An 18191-nucleotide genomic window follows, 5' to 3' on the forward strand; every position below is an offset into this window, starting at 1 on the left:
CAGAAGTATTCTACCTCTGAACTACATTCCCAGCCCTTTTTATTTTATTTTGAGACAGGGTCTTACTAAATTGCTGAGACTGGCCTCAAAATTTGATCCTCCTGTGTCAGGCTCCCAGGTAGCTGTGATTACAGGCCCAAGCTACCACACCTGGCATAACAAAGTCATAATTAAAAAAGCAATCACTTCAAACGGATGGCAAAATCATGGGCAGTCAAGGGCCTTAGACCTGAAGTTCTATTTTATCTTAAAGTGAAAGATATAAAAATCTTAATCTCTGGTAAAAGACTCAGGGTAAATCTACTCTTTCTAGTGAGAGAAAACATCAAACTGTATCTTGTCTATTGTACTCAATATCTAGGCCTTAAAGACTATGGACTTCATGCTAAAATAAATGATTTCAGCAAAAAAGTTAATTTAAATTATTTAATATTTAATTTAAAAAAATTTTTTTTTTGTAGTACTGAGGTTTAAAACCAGGGCCTACTGAGCTACATCCTCAGTCATTTTTATTTTTGGAGATAGGATTTCACTAAGTTGTCTCAGTTGACCTTGAACTTAAGACCCTCCTGCTTTGGTCTCCCAGAGGGAGGGGGTTATAGGAGTGTGCCACTGTACCTAGCTAATATTTAATTTTTAAAAAATAAATAAATAGAATGGAAAACACACCAAAACATTTAGAGGCACTGCCAATTTAAACTTATAGTGCTATACCAAGGAAAGGAAAATAACTACAGAAAGTGATATAAACCCAAGTGTCCATAAAGAACAAAAAATGAAGAAAAACGTTTCTTGCACATGGGCTGTTCTAGTCCCTTTTACTACAGCAACAGCTCAGGCTAGGGGATCATTCACTGCTGCAGCCTCTTTGAATATATGGTGACAACCAGCGACAATAAATATTTTAGAATAAATATTTGTGCAGCAAAGAGCGCCAAAAGCCACACTGTGGGAAGAAAACAGATTTGAAAGCAACAAATCCTGCTCATGCCTTGAAACCCCCTAAAAACTTAATCAATTCTTCTAGGGGTCTCATTTCTTCTTTAAGATAAAGATAAGACTTTCCCCCTACAGGTTCTTGATTCTTGGAATAATGTATGAAAGTGTCTCTTGTCTAGTATACAATAAAGCATACGATTCCCAGGAGGGTTAAGTAAATTTTGACTTTGGTAAAAAAAAAATTGGGACTGACTATCAAATTGATTTTAGTGTATTCAAATCCTACTCAAATTTTATCATTTAAGGTCCTGAATTAGGATTTTCTAGTTTAAGATTTTGTTTTCTGTTTTTTTAAAGAGATAAAGCCTCTTCCACATTTCAAGGATTTTGAGGACTATCTTTCTAAGACATTAAATAAACCAACTAATCTTCACAGGCTTCTCTGGAACAAGGTTAATGATTATTTGATCTATAGGAGGTATTCTTATCTATTCCTAAACTACCAGGGTTAATGTTGAGTGAGGAAGTACACAAGGAAGCTTTACATATTTTACTCCATCTATTTCAGAGTTGTTTGACTTAGAGATTGGTGGGATTTTTTTCTTTTTAAATTCACACTGGTTTAAAATTTACAAATTGTACTAAGAGAATCCAGGCATCAGGCTGAGCTCTTTCAACCTCTACAGTACATTCTGTGTTTGGGAACAGCGAGGCATACCAAATGCCTTAAACCACAGGGTGAAGTCTCTTGTTTTCTACGTTTTTAACCAAATCATATGTGAAAATCCAAAGTTTTTTTAAAAAGAATCTAATGAGAATTACCTTAAGACTATTAAGAGTTGAAGAGGTGAAGAAAGCTACACTTTGAGGGGAGTGAGGAGAAGAGCAAAAGGGGAAATACTCTGGAAATGGTATTGACAAAATTGTTATATCGTGTACAAATATTCCACCATTATGTGTAATTATAGTGCACCTATAAAAAAACAGAAAATGAAAAAGAAAAAAAAAAAAAGGAAATCTAGGCTTTGATGTAAGGCCTGAATGTAGAAATTACTTTTAGCCAAATAAAGCAAATGTAGGAAAGATTTGCCCTATGCCACCCAGCTTTATCAGGGGTTCACAGAACTGATGTTTAAAATCTTGTAGCTGATTTTTTTTTTTAAAGAGAGAGAGAGAGAGAGAGAGAGAGAGAGAGAGAGAGAGAGAATTTTTAATATTTATTTTTTAGTTCTCAGCGGACACAACATCTTTGTTGGTATGTGGTGCTGAGGACCGAACCTGGGCTGCACGCATACCAGGCGAGCGCGCTACCGCTTGAGCCACATCCCCAGCCCCATAGCTGATGTTTTCAAACTATAGGACATGACCTGTTACAGGACTGTGAAACAGTAGGTTGTAAGCAGAATTTTCTTTAAAGGCATGAACTAGAACAGAACAAATCAGAGTGAGATGCTAGATGTACAATAAGAATTGTTTATGAAATTTTCCATTCATGGTATGTGCACACAAGTAGAAAATATGATCATATGATAGGTTGCTATCCAAGAAGGTTTGAGTACATTATGTAGGCTCCACCAACACTCCAAGGTCCAAAGCTCTGAGAGAATTTTACATAATAAAGCTTGTTTTTCATTCACATAGATAAGGAAATAAGACAGACATAAAAAATAAGACAGGATAAAAAAAAAGAACACAGGGCATAAGGAATAACATCACCCTTTTTAATTTTCCAAATTTCTACAATGAAAGTGAGTCAAGATAGGTCTCAAGCCCCATCCCATCTCAATTAGCATAGCTGACATAAGCCTAAAGACTCTCTTTTATCCCAATCCATTGTATTATCTGAGGAGCTAACTTCCCCAAGTGTAAACAGAAATATCCTGTTTTTCAAAATATTGGCCAACCATCTTGAGAAGCATTCACAGAGATCCAAGTTTGACCTAGAGTAACCTAATAAAGAAAAGTCCTTGTCTAAAACCCCGGGAACAAGCACATGGCACATACACAATAAGCATATGAAAAAGGGACAGGAATCTGTCAATCACCCCTTGCTTTGCATAAACCACTCCTAGGAAAAAGTCCACCAAAGGTGAACAAAGGACTCAAAAGTGCACATAAACCCTGATCTTATACCCTCTGAGTCATTGGCAGACATCCTGGGTTAGGATTAGGGTTAGGGTTAGAGTATCATTTCCCTAATGAACTCTAAACTGCTTCTCTTTATTTTGGTGAATTCTTCTGCCTGTGTACCCAACATCACCCAGGTTCATGACAGAAGAGGAATTTATACACTTATCAAACATAAAACCAGACTTACTTAAAAAAAATTCAATAACCCAAAAGTAAATGGAGTTAAAATATGAAAAACTGTCTTGCATTCTTCCTCCCTCAAAACAACTGCTTTAGTAGAAGAAACTAGTTGACTTAGTATGTACTACTGTCTAGGCACACACAGATACACAAAAGCAGTATGTATTTGTAAACTGGTTTTAACTATATGAATGTAAACTGGAGTGTGTGATTACTGTGCCACTTGTTTTTTTCTGTATGTCTCAGAAATATTTTCATGTCCACACTGTAGAACTATTGTGTTTATTTGCTGCAGACTATTACATGGTAGGAATTAGAAATTTTTTTTCTTTGTTTTAATATTTATTGGTAGAAATAGATCTTCAATGCATACTTTGTATTTATATATAAATTCTACATTTTCTTTGTTTCTTCTTGCTTTCTGTGGAGCTTTTTGGCCTCCAGAGTGAACTTAACATATTGTCTATGCATTTGATTCTTTATAATGGACTTTCTTTTTATTTTTTTTTATTTTTTTATTTTATTTTATTTTTTTTTTAAAAGTGAGAGTGAGAGAGAGAAAGGGACAGAGAGAGAGAGAGAGAATTTTAACATTTATTTTTCTTAGTTCTTGGAGGACACAACATCTTCGTTTTTTGTATGTGGTGCTGAGGATCGAACCCGGGCCGCACGCACACTAGGCGAGCGCCCTACCGCTTGAGCCACATCCCCAGCCCCAATGGACTTTCTTTTTAAAACTTTAGATTTTAAAACCAAACTTAAGAAACCATGCATATTGTATACCTTTCTGAATCCAAAGAATTATTTGCACTTTCAGAAAAGTCACAAAAAGGCTGAACTCAAGTTAAATAATCTGAATGTCCTAAAGAAATATTTGTCCAGTATTATATATTGTTTGCTGTCTAGTAAGTCAGATTGTCAGAGACATGTCAGTAAATTATCTCTTTTAAAAAATTATATCTTAATCCTATCAGAGATGATCTTGTCAATCATAATACTACATATGTCATTGTGCCATATGTAGTATTAGCCCCAAAGCTTAAATAAGAGCAGAATGGGTATATTCTAATTCAACAATTTCTGCATTTTTGTACAATTATGGTTTCTAATTTTTTATTAAAAAAAATGCTTCAGTACACGCCATATACCCCAGAGGATACTTGCATGACTATTTAGGGTAAATGGCTACATTTAGAGTTGTTAGATCAAAGGCAGACCATTTTAAATATTGACAAACACCACCAAGTTACCCACTCAAAAAACTACTTATTTATATTTCCTTCAACAATGACTGAAAGTACTAATTTCCATACATCATCTTCTCCAGCACTATTACCAATTCTTAAGTGTCATTTTAATGTATTAAAATAACTCAGCTTGTGAAGCTAAATGTTTTTATGTGCTGTATTTCTTCTTAAGTGTGTAATTGGTGTCCAATTTTTTGTTTGTAGTCACTTTATATTATGTACCTTAAACCTTTTGTTGTATTACACACATTTCCCAATCTTTTGTCTTTTATTTATAGTACCATAGTTCTACATTATTGTAGCTGATTTTAAGTACTTTGGATAACTGGGTCAAATGGTGATTCCATTCCAAGTTTTCTAAATCTCCATACTGCTTTCTGGAGTGGTTGTACTAATTTGCAGTCCTACCAGCAATGTATTAGTGAACCTTTTTCTCCACATCCTCACCAAGATTTATTGTTACTTGTATTCTTGATAATTGCCTTTCTGACTGGAGTGAGATAGAATCTCAGTGTAGTTTTAATTTGCATTTTTCTAATTGCTATAAATGTTGAAAATTTTTTCATATATTTTTGAGCATTTGTATTTATTCTGTGAAGTGGCTGTTCAGTTCCTTAGCTCATTTATTGATTGGGTTATTATTATTATTTTTTTGGTGTTAAGTTTTTTGAGTTCTTTGTATATCTTGGCGATTAAATGCTGTATCTGAGGTACAGGTGTTACGGATTTCTTTTTTTCTTGTATTTTAAGATTTTTATTTTATAATTTTGAAATGAAGTTTTAAAACTGCAGACATTTTAAAAATCTTTATGCAATATGTTCTTCTAAATTTTCTAGGTCCTCTTTAATGGTTTTCACCTTGGGTTCTAGTCTGAAATCAACACATCTATTTTTTTTTTAATGGGTAGATAATTTTATTCAACTTTTTTCTTTTTCTTTTATTTTGCATTTTTTATTTGTTTTAAGTAGTTATACATCACAGTAGAATGCACTTATATACTTTGATATATCATACATAGATGGGATATAATTTATCATTTTCCTGATTACACATATTATAGAATCACATTGGTCATACAGTCACATATATACATAAAGTAATAATGTCTATTTCATTCTACTATTTTTCTTATAACACATCTACTTTTGTTAGCATCTGCCTGCTATATTTTTGTCTGTCTCTTCATAATCAATGACATTACTTTTAAATTTATCTTTTGCAAATAATATATAATTAGATTTTGTATTTTTCATTAAGCTTAGGGATTCCAGAATTTAACTTATTCACATTTACTGTGAGAAAAGAACTTGGTCTTTTTACTCATGGTTTTGGATATTTTTTTTTCTTCTTTCTATCTTTTGGCAGATTTTAAAATTCAATTCCATTTCCTGGTCGTTTAGTAGCTATTAAAGTTGTCGACATGTATTTGGTTCTCTCTCTCCTTCTCTTGCCATGTGGCAAGTCTGAACTTCATTATTCTATTAACTCAGGCATGGCTATGTGACTTTCTTTGGCCAGTGAAACGTGAGTAGTGGTGACGTTCACTATATCTAGGTAGAAGCTTTGAAGTCATATTGTATGTTCCGTCCATACTCTTTCCTTGGGCACAACAAGGAATGTTCCACATAATGTTCTACCAGGCTGGCTCTCAAAATTGAGGGTGATATCCAGTAGGAACGCTAGACAATTTGTCAAGTAGCATGAACACAAAACTATGCTGGAAATCAAGATTTGGAGGTTGTTACTGAAGCATCACCTAACTTTGCTAGTATACCCTTAACTTTATTTTTCTATCAATACCAAGAATAAAACATTATCTCTATCCTGCCCTTGAATATTACAACCTCCTGCACGTTTTCACTTCCTATATCCTGCCCTGTCTCCATCCATGTTACATTTTAGTTAGACTTTTTCACATATGCGTATTTAACCTTTTATAACCTTTTTCTGTTAAAGGGGATTAGCAGGTCACCAGTTTCATCAGTTTCCTTGAATTGAAAATCCATTGTTCAGTTTGCTTAGTTATATAGTTACTGATGTAAAGTCTAATACCAACTTGATATTTGTGTTGTGTCATTAATTCAACAAATATATATGTCAATTCTGTTCTCCTAGGATTCTCTCCCTTTTTGTAACCTGGTTGCCTCAGATTTGATGATTCTTGGCTATTCCTATTTATAGATGAGGGCCACAGATTAAACCATGAAGTACTTTTCTTCAGCCAAATGAGAATACTGGTTAACTTTCAATGAATACAAACTAATTTTAGGGACCTATGGCAATTATAAAGGGAAGTGGCAGGTTACTATAGCAAAAGAGTGTGGGTGGGAACTTCAGTTCCTTCTTGTAGTCATTTTGGATAATGACCTTATTCTCCAATCCCAAAGTTGCCTATGTCATAATTTCCACTTGAAATAGCGCTTACTTAGTTCTGGTTATCAAAATCCAGAATTAGATGCTCCAAAGTGGAATAGCTTAGCTATTCCACATATTAACTAACTGGTCCTTCAATAATCTGCCTTTTAGTCTTCTAGAAATACCATATTATTCATTTTCTGGTTTTCCAACTCTGCTATTAATTTTTTAAAAAGTTTTAACGCTTCTATAGTCATTTCAAGAGGATTCTGGAAGAGCAGAAGAATGTGTTAAGTCATATAAATATATCATGTTATATACAAGTTCCTGCATGTGGTATGTAATCAAATTTAAAAAAAAAAACAGTCACCTCCTATCTTGCTGATTCTGTGAAAATCAAGTGTTAGACTCTAAGGCTAGAGATTATAACTACCCTTTTGAAATTAAACTGATTAGAAAATGAAGGCACTTCTTTTAACTTCCATTTTCCACCTTTATCTCCCTCCACACTAACCAGTCATCTTCCAACTCTGATAGTAAATAATTATTTTTTATGTATTTTGTGATGTGACCTTCTCTGATTTTTAATCTCTATTTCCCAGATCTTAAGAACTTGTTGCCCTGATGTATGCAGATGAGCCACCTCAAATCCAGAAACCAAATCTCCATCCTCATCTGTTCAGATCAATTTTAGTCTTATAAGCATATATTATGCTCCACCTTATCTGAGATCCTGCTGCATACATGGTCCTCTTCTTCAATTAGTTCTTTCCTGTCATCCCATCAAATTCAAGTCCTTCTTATTCTAAAGAATTTGTCTTTAGCTGTTTCCTCTTCTTATCCAAACTCCTTCAAAGAATAATCAATCTTGACTTCTTTGCCTCCTCAGGACAGCCCTGTCCCATCTACTTACTGTAATTTTTCCATCAACCAATTCATTGAATTGCCCTAAGGTCACCAGGATTTAACTGCCAAAATCCAATGAACACTTCTTCATAGCATGGTATCATATTTTTTTTCTTTCTTCTTGAAACACAATCATATCTTTCAGAACCCTTTCTTTGCTTGTCATTTAATGTCAGTCCCCACAATTCCTGGCAATCTCATCCACTTTCATATTAGCTACTATGCTGATTGACTTTTTTCTTTCTTTTCATGTCTTCATTTACTCATCAAAACATCTACCAGTCACCTCCTCCTGAATTCTACAGGTGCTTTACAGCTCACCACATCCGAAACCAAACTCTTTTCTCCAAAGCAGTTGGAAACCAAAGCAGTTTGGTTATTTTCAACCTTGACACCACCAACCAATCTTATGGAGTACATACTGCACAAAGGATGTACATACCGCTCCTTCTTCAAAATTGAGGGTGATATCCAGTAAGATAACTGCTGTAACAAACTGCTGTCTTATTTCCTAAGATTCAAGCTTATTTCCTTCATCATACTTATTTCAAATCTTTCTCCTCTTACTATGACTAACTCAGAAGTTATCAAATTGTATAATCAGTTGCTAGGAACTCCTATTTTAAAAGGACTCTATAATCAAACATTTTTGAGAATGGCTGCACATAAAAAAAAAAAACAAAGAAAGAAAGAAAAAGATGTTTTAAGAACTGGGGATTGAACCCTGGGGCACTTTACCACTGAGTTATTCCCCTTTTTGAGACAAGGTTTCACTACATTTTTTAAGGCCTCAATAAGTTGCTGAGGTTGGCCTTGAACTTGTGGTCCTCCTGCCCAAGTCAATGGGATCACAGCCATGTACTATCATGCTCAGCTACAATATGACTATCTTATTAAAGATTTAGAATGAACACTGCCCTATGTTGTGCTGAGAAGTCCTACAGTGAAGAAACCAGCTTAAGGGAATAAGGATATGGCTCAGGGTGGAGTGTTTGCCCGGCATGTGTGAGGTGCACTGCAAAAAACAAAAAACAAAAAACAAAAAACAACACAACAACAAAAAAAGCTTAGTTTTATTTAAGCCACTATCTCCATTATGTTTGTCCACAAAATACTTTAAGTAAGGGTAGGACAGTAAGTGGGAGCTTAAGTTCTTTAATTAGAAACCCACCATTTGTAGTCATACAAACCTATAATTCCAATGATTCAGTAGACTGAGGCAATAGAGCATAAGTTCAAGGCCAGCCTGGGCAACTTAGCAAGAACTTGTCTCAAAAAATAAAAAAGGCTGGGAATGTAGCTCAGTGGTAAAGTATCCCTGAGTTCAATCCTCAATACCAACAAATGAATTAATAAAAATTTTTAAAAATTCTCCTCAGAAAAGAAGAAAAATAATCTCCATGCTTCTTTAGTGTATCTTCCATACTAAGTGATCTAATGTTCAAACCTAGGACTGTCACTTCTTATTAGCTCATTATTTCCTGAGGAAAGAGAACTAGTTTCAGGCAACATGGATTGTTAAGACCAGGTCTCATCCTCTTGGGTGCCTACTTGAATGTCACATGTCATTGTCTGATGACATTCCAGGAACTCTAAACTACCTGTTTCTGTGGTTCTCTTCATCTCCTTATTCACCAGCTTCTAACTAGTTTAAGACTTAGCTTAGGTACCCAAATGATCTCTTCTTAGATAAAAACATGACCTTAGTCTCATATTATATAATCTTTCTCACAGCTTCCCTTTTCCCTACACATTAAATTCACTCAGTATTCCCACCATGGAATGGAACACACAGTTTTAAAATACCATCTTGAGTCTCTCCACTCCACATACTATTAAAGCGCCAAGATTAATGGATTCAAGAGTATTGTAGTAGTCCTTTGATAACATAGAGGAAGGAGTGTTTAGGAGAAATCAGACACTCTCAGCTTTTCTCTTAGTCTGGTTGTTCTACAGGATTTATCCGGGCATATTTTACTGAGGAAGGATGATTTAGTCTAGAAATGTGGTCATATTTACATACTCTGCCTTTGAAAAAGGCTGGGGTAAGGGATAGGTATACTTTCTGATAGCCCCCCTCCCCCTTTTGCACCTCTAGTGCTCATTGGCTTTTCTCTTGCCATCTGTTAAGCTGTTTCTCTCCTAACAGGGAAAATGGATAAATGAATATGAGCACTGGTTCTGGTTCCAAACCCAGCTGTACTGTTTATATCTGGACAACTTTGGGCAATTCACAATCTCCTCAAGTTCACCTACGGAATGCGCATAACAGTAGTTTACTCCTGTATAGGGTTGCTGTAATCCATAACATGGTTGGTTAAGTACCTAAGTACATGTTTGTTGCTCTGGTTATAAATTAGGACATGTCAAATGACCTCTGGCCATGTGATTTGCATTTCTACATTTAACTTAATCAACTTAATCTCATCCCTTTCTAGTCTCCTTCCCCTGCATTGTTGCTGTTGTTTTCTCCCTCCACACAGTATTAGTTCCATAAGGGTAAAAGCTTTGCTTTCTTTGTTGCTGAAAGCCACAGTACCCAGAATAGTATTGTAAACATTTGTTGAATGAACAGTGCAAAGTATCAAAAGGGAAAATATGCCAGAATCTTCATTATGATAAAAAGCATAGATAAACATTCCTTTAATGGCTTCCATTCCTATATTTTAAGACACCATATGCCATAATAAAAACATAAGAAAATTTATTAAAATTTGAAGGTAAAAACATAATTTCAGAAGGTTTAGACCTAGGTCAAGCGTGATAGAGAATGGATGCTTTCTTGAACTTCAAAATCAGATCCAAGAGTATCACTTTCAGAATGTTCTAGTGGATTGGATTTACTTTTATTTGTCTTGGATGAAACAGTCACTATTCTACTTTCTTTCTTGACAGAAATGTAGTTTTTTGAAGACTCACTTTTAATTGACTCATGAACCAAAGACCTATTTTCCCCAATTCCTTTGCTTTTCTGGTTTATAAAGGAGTCAGAATAGGAATGCAGGTCCTTCCCAGGCTGTTTCTTGGCAAAGTGTTTTTTGGTATATTCACCTGTTTGGGTCATTTTCTCTGAGGGTGAACTGCTATTTCTAGATAATTCCTCTTCTTCTCTTTGATTTCCAGTTCCAGAAATCATATCTGCTAAAGGAGAACATGTTCTCGCCATGAATCCTTCAAAAGATTCCTGCTGCTGCTCAGGAGCTGGGTCTCCCAGGTTGTCTTTGGAAGTTCCTGAGGCCTCCTGAGTAGAAACCGGGACATGGAAGGAGTCAAGAGGCAAAGGAATTCTAGCATCACCTGTGATTTTCTGAAACTGGAAAGGAAAACAAAAAATTCAGTCATAAACAAAGCTAACCATTAAAGAGTGCAGAACTTGATTGTAATTCCGTAATCTTGTTGTTAAGCCATCAGCTGATTGCTCAGAAGATTTTAGAGTCATTTTTCCCCACTAATTGTATCTTGGCAAATGACTCCACACTCAAAATGTGCTATATTCAGAGTTAGGTCTAGAACATTTTCAGATTTTGTGTTTAATGTAATTACTGTCCATTTCCCTTTCCCTCCTTCAAAAACAGCAACAAATAAACCTAAAACAACAAAACAACACCTATTTCCTAAGAAAATGAATTTATTTTCTATATACCACATGCATGTAAGTAGTATCCAATGTGTAACTCAACTGAGTTCTCAAACTGTCAGTTCCTGAGAACAGTCTGAGATTGGTTGATGAGAGATGGGGCTCCAGGTAAGGCAGGGGAAAAGCAGCAGGGGAGTCCTGTGGCAGACAGGTTTTCCCCTCCCATTCCCATCACCAGTGGCTACCTACAATATATTGCCTTTTAGTTATATCTGGACTACTTATTTTTTTAAATTATCTGTATCAGTATTTGTACCTTCATTAGTGTTCCTTCATTGTAAGCTGACTGCATACAAATAGAAACCTAGATGAAATGTGAATAAAATAGACATTTACAAAATTTAAAATTTAGAGTATTTTCTCTAATCTTTCCTTCTTTACTGAAGACAATCTGCTTTAAATCATAAACTGTCAAAATAAGTTTCTTATTTACAATATAATATTATGAAATGGACACAAACTTACTAATCTCAGACATGGAAAGGACCCTAAAGAGGCTTCTGGTCCCCCAGCTTGGGAGCTGAGGAACAGTTCTCATTTTCTCTCTAATTGAACAATTCCCTTTTTACTAGTCATTCTTTGATCATTAAGTTCTGCCCACTTACTTGGATATTCTGCATTTGTCCTAGGGCATTTTGCTTTGGATCTGTTTTTTCTTCTTCAAGTGCCTTCTTTTCTTCTTTAGGTGCACTACTAATAGTAGAATTCATCTGAGGACGACCTAGTAAATGAAAATCTGACTGATCTATACCAGCCATTGTGGCAAGTTGCCCAAGCCTGCATAAGAGGAACAAACGAGAAAGAAGGGTTACTGTAATCTCATCAGAATAACTCGGATTTCCCTATTCCTACAAGCACGAAATATTTGTATAAATGAATACCTAAGCTTCTAAGATCTTAGAAGCCATTATCTTACTTCAGATCATAACCCCCATCTCTCTATATTTCTCAGATCTTCCCATATTCATGCTTGGGGTACATACTGGATATCCAATCCTTCCTGTACTCCATATTCTCTACAACTTTGTATTAATATCTTTTGACTTTATGTCCTTAGCATCACTCCTCCATTTTAAGCTCTAACTTACCAGGGGCACCTTGTGCCTCTTATCCCCATACACTTTACCACTTTTCCTACGATTTCTAAGAATATGAATATTTCCACTATCAACCCATTCACATACAAAATATCACTCATCAACTATCTCCAACTCTTACTTTTAGCAAAATTATTCCTGGTTTAGAACCACCAATCTATATTTGTATCTATATCTATCCAGGAGATTAATAAGCATTACAATAGGACAAAAAATATCAATTTAAACTTATTCAACAAGAAAGATGAATAAAAGGCAAGAAAATTTCTACACATTCCTCAATATTTTCAATTATAATTGCCTTTCATTTAGTCTGTGCCAAGAGTTATACCTACCAATTACTACAGCACTACTTTTTATGATAGGCTCTCTACCAAGGCAGAATTGCCATTTTGCATTTTTTTAACAACTAATTTTTCATGTAAAAAACAAGTATATTATCATTACACACTAAATATAGCTTACAGAGCTCTGAAAATCACTCAGGTTCCTTAGCAAACTATGATTAAAATTATGGAAGGAAAAATGCCCTAGACAGAAATAAACTAACCCAGCATCTTTAAGGAGATCCAAGAAAGCGTGAAATTTCTGGAAAGAATTCTCAATACTGCCCAAAACACCTTCATCATCCAGGATCATGCTTGCCACGGACTGTGAATGAAGGGCTTCAGACAAAGTGAGATTTATATTTCTTAACTGGGCATTTTCATGTTCCAGCTACAAAAGAAGGTTGAAAGTGTGTGACACAATTTTCATACATTTTTTGTAATCTAAAGAAAAAATTTTAAGTAACAAAACTAAAATAAAACATTTAAAAATATAATTAATTTGTATAAGTCTTCACAGTGATGACAATAAGAGTAAACAGATCAAAACTTGGAAACATCTGGGCACTGCAGCACACACCTATAATCCCAGCAGTTTGAGAAGCTGAGGCAGGAGGATCCTGAGTTCAAAGGCAGCCTCAGCAACTTAGTGAGGCCCTGTCTCAAAATAAAAAAGGACTGGAAATGTGGCTCTGTGGTTAAGTACCCCTAGGTTCAATCCCCAGTACCAAAAAACAAAAACAAAAACCAACCAAGCAAAAAAAAAAAACCAAAAAAAAAAAAAAAAAAAAAAAAACAAACAAAAAAAACAACTTGGAGACATTTGACAAAATTTCCTGCAAAACAGGAAGTTATTATTTCATTAATAATATTTCAAAAGATCATTAACTGGTTACATTTTTATACCAGATCATTCTACACTAGAAAATTAGGTGCCTAAGATTTTTCTTTTAAATTAGAAAACGGGGGGTTGTGGCTCAGTGGTGGAGAGTTTGCCTTGCATGTGTGGGCACTGGGTTTGATTCCCAGCATCACATAAAAATAAACAAACAAAATGAAGGTATTGTGTCCATCTACAACTAAAAAACACAAAATAAGTAAATTAGAAAACAAAATATAGAGACTGATTTGAGCAAAGTCTATTATAATTCTGCTAAATGTTAAGGATTAATTAAGTTGAGAGTAATTTAAGATTTGGAAGTTTTGTTAACTTGTTAACTGGTAACGACCAATACCTGCAACCTCCTTGTTGGCTTCTTGAAAATATTTACTCCCCTGCATGCTGCTGCCTCTCATCATATACTTATGTAAAACCATACACAAACCCAGCACTAATTTCTCAGAAAGACCATTTCTTTGCAATGTAATTTTTGCCTTATACAATCAGGTGTTCAGTATTTCTTAATTGACTAAGTGTCCTTCAATCTAATGCATTACTATCAAAAATTCCTCCCTATACTCTTTGTACAAATTATATTATTATATATGTTTATAAAAAATGTTCTAGCTTTCATGCATCTTAGTCTAATTTAGTACTCTATATAGTATAGATTTTTATCTGTCATTGCATTTGTGGTATTTCCACTATCTTATACTTAGATTATTCATTTTATGCTACTGCACATGCAGTATAAGCCTAATAAGTCCATTTCATGCGTCAGAAAATAAACCGCAGTCGTATAAAGGCCTAGAGACAAATAAGAGACTACAACTTACTTTAAATATAATTACATGACACTAAATATAAATAAATACAAAGATTAAAATAATACAACCTACTACAGGGATGCAGCCACATCAATGTTTGTAAGAGTTCAATTCACAATAGCCATGCTATGGAACCAACCTAGGTCCCCTTCAACAGATGAATGGATAAAGAATATTCGGTATATATATACAATGGAATATTAATCAGCCATAAAGAAGAATGAAATTATGGCATTTGCAGGTAAATGGATGGAACTATAGAATATCATGCTAAGTGAAATTAGTCAGTCCCAAAAAAACAAAAGCCAGAAAAAAATGTTCTCTCTGATATGTGGATGCTCATCCATAACAAGGGAGAATAAGGTGGGAAAGTATAGCAGTTCATTAAATTAGACAAAGGGGGATGAAGGGAAGGGAAGGGTAGGGAGATAGGTATAGGAAAGATAGTCGAGAACTGGACGTAACTTTCTATAATCATATATGAATACACAACCAATGTAACTCTACATTATGTACAACCACAAGAACGAGATCAAAATTGTAATGGATTGCACCCTATATATGTGTAATTTCAAATTTTACCTACTATCATGTATATCTTAAAACAACAAATAAAAAAATACTCATATATGTCAGCAAATACTGTCAAAAACAAATACAGGTATGACATCAAAATAAAAAAGCTTATCCATAAAAAAAATAATGGAACCAATTTGCAATCACTATTATTTTCTTACTTTAAACTATATTTCAAAGTTTACATGTATGTATGTATATATGGCTTAGAATTAAATCAAACTCAAACTAAAAAACAAAAAACTTTCAGAATGTAAAACTTATTTACCTCACTGACTCGTTTATCAGCTTTAAGCCTTATTACTCTTTCCTCTTTTAACTGCTTTAGGCACTCCTCCAGTTTTCCCTAGAATGAAGAGAGTAAATATTATAATTCATTCATACTATGATCTCTTATCCCAAAGCTCTTCCAGTTACAGATTCCACCAAGTATTTAGGGGCAGAGCTGGAATTACAGAATACTACTTGTGATATCATACCACACTAATGAAATTAATTAGCAAAACATACCAAATTAGCATGCTACAAATTTATTTAAATCTCACTGCTTCCAGGACATTTGTGGCAGTTCACCCTAAGGTGTATACATGATCTAGTTAGTGATTCATAAATGAAAAGTAAATGCCATGAAAGGAAAATTCTGTTCTTATTTGTGAGTCCCTCATAATAGGAAACTTTTTTTTTTTTTTGTACTGGGAAATCTGGACTACTGAGCCACATCCCCAACCCTATTTTGTATTTTATTTAGAGACAGAGTCTCACTGAGTTACTAAGCGCCTCACCATTGCTGAAGGTGGCTTTGATCCTCTTGTCTCAACCTCTGGCAGGAAACTATTAACATGCGTTGTAATTGCAAACTACAATGCATTTTTAAAAAGTAAACACTTTCAAAGCACTTTATCAAATGTCAAGCATTGTTCCAGATATATGAAGAGTTTTCTTGGTATTATCTAATTGAATTATCAAAACCTTACAAGTAAAGTACAATTATTGTGTTATTTTATTCATAAGAAAACTAAGGAAAGGAAAAGTAGATTAACACACTCAAGATCACATCATTAGTTAAGTAGTAGAGCCAGGTTTGAATTAAGGAAGTTGGGTGCCAGTGTTGGTCACAAATATGGTAATCTTCTCCTTCATCAAGGTCAAAAAAATAAAATGCAAATGGGTTAACTCCTTTATCATTTTCAGGAACTAAGACTCCTTGAAAGTAGGGGTCACTACTTATGGTAGGCAGAACCTTAAAATGACCCCCAAAGAATCCTTTTGCTGGGGTACCCTCTTGCACCTCCCACTATTCAATCAAACACTTATCTAGGTGTTGCTTTGAAGGGAAGCAATTAAGATCCCCAAAGCAATTGATCTTAAGATAAGAAAATTACCCTGGGTGGATGTGACCTAATCAAGCAACCAATTAAAAGGGACCAAGCTCTTCCTGATAAAAGGTATCAAGTAAAAAAGGAATTAGACACAAGGGAAATTCTCCATTGCTGGCTTCTTTTGAAGTATGATGTTGTTGCAAAGAATGCAAGGAGGGGATGGCTAACAGCTGAGACAGTCCCCAAACTGACAGGCAGCAAGGAAATGGGATCTCAGTCCTAACTACAGGAAGGGAACTGCTTTTTTTGAGGCTGTTGTTTAGGATTTTTTGTTTGTTTTTGGTACTGGGGATTGAACCTGGGGGCCCTTTACCACTGAGCTACATCCCCTGTTCATCTATTTTTATTTATACTGAGACAGGATCTAAGATGCTGAGGGCCTTGCCAAGTTGCTAAGGTCCTAAGTTGCTGAGACTATAGGCAAGTGAATTATGTATGCATGAATAGAAGAAGGTTCTTTACAGAGCATTCATATGATAACACAGCCTGACTGACACCTGGGCCTCAGCTTTATGCTCTGAGCAGAGATGCTTATCATGTCCTACCCCAGACTTCTGACTGATAGAATTGTGAGCTAATAAGTGAGTACTGTTTAAAGCCACCAAGTTTATAGCGATAGAAAATTAATGTACAACTCAACCCCCAGGTTCATAAACAAAATAAATGACTACTGCTGTTTTAAGCCACTAGTTTGGAGTGGTTGTGCAACAGTAAATGAACAGAACATGTATGTTTACTAAAACAACAGGATACATTTTTATTTTAAAGGCTTTGAATATTCACTTAAACATAGTTTCAACTTTAGGTTTAACCCTGCTTATGTGTTGAGTGGAGATGCTCTACTACAAATTGACATTAGGAAAGGAAACTGATAGCATTTTCTGGAGTAATCTCTAGATTATACCAACAATTTTCTCTGATTTCCCTCAGGAAATAATCACAAATGTGGGCAAGGTGAACTATCAACATAATGTCAGAGAACTAAAACAAAACCCTAGAAGTAAAAGTTTCCAAACTGTAATTAGTAAAACAAAAAATAGCATAGAATGAAGGAACATTCTATGAAGCCACTAAAAAACAATGATAATAAAGATCTCAATCAGAGTTACTAAATGAGCTTTAGAAGTATCTTTAAAAATTTTTTGCATTTTTTCTTTGAGAGATGGTTCATAAGGTTAAACATATTCTCTGAAGAGTATTCAATGACAAAATATTTTGATACTTTTTTTTTTTTTTTTTAAAGTGTAGATTATAAAATCCAGGTGTGCTGGGCATAGTGGTGCATGTCTTGATTTTTTATGATCTACCCTCTTTTTTAAAAAATATTTTGTTATGTAATCCCAGATTACAAATTCAAGGCCAGCCAGAACAATTTAGCAAGATCCTGTCTCAAAATTTAAAAAATTGGGGGCTGGGGCTCAGTGGTATACAGTGCCTGCCTAGTACGTGTGAGGCGCTGGGTTCAATCCTCGGCATCACATAAAAATAAATGGAGGTGTTGTGTCCATCTACAATTGCAAAAACATATTTTTTAAAAAATTTTAATTAAAAAGGACTTGGAGATGTGGCTCAGTGGTAAAAGCACCCTTGGATTCAATCCCCAGTACAAAAAAAAAATAAAATTCATAAAACCACGCATAAATGGTTTTCCTTTAAATTAAATTTTTCATTATACTCAAATTTTTCCTTAATAAGTATATACTTTTATACT

At 34.6% G+C, this 18191-nt stretch overlaps 1 protein-coding gene across 2 annotated transcripts in view; it reads right to left on the bottom strand.

Annotated features, from left to right (window-relative positions):
* Positions 1 to 10013: 10013 nt before the first annotated feature.
* Positions 10014 to 18191, bottom strand: part of Cep78 (centrosomal protein 78) — a 31968-nt gene continuing 23790 nt past the window's right edge. The window contains exons 12-16 of one of the 2 annotated variants that reach the window (XM_026394024.2): positions 15370 to 15447; positions 13043 to 13209; positions 12001 to 12172; positions 11652 to 11699; positions 10014 to 11071 (exon numbers count right to left, since the gene is read on the bottom strand). In XM_026394024.2, coding sequence (XP_026249809.1) covers positions 10508 to 11071; positions 11652 to 11699; positions 12001 to 12172; positions 13043 to 13209; positions 15370 to 15447 — 1029 coding nt within the window. In that variant the 3' untranslated portion in view covers positions 10014 to 10507. The remainder of the gene's footprint in view (positions 11072 to 11651; positions 11700 to 12000; positions 12173 to 13042; positions 13210 to 15369; positions 15448 to 18191) is intronic. The other variant, XM_026394025.2, reaches the window with a different exon arrangement.

This window comes from Urocitellus parryii, chromosome 4 (genome assembly GCF_045843805.1).
Source record: "Urocitellus parryii isolate mUroPar1 chromosome 4, mUroPar1.hap1, whole genome shotgun sequence".
Lineage (NCBI taxonomy): Eukaryota > Metazoa > Chordata > Mammalia > Rodentia > Sciuridae > Urocitellus > Urocitellus parryii.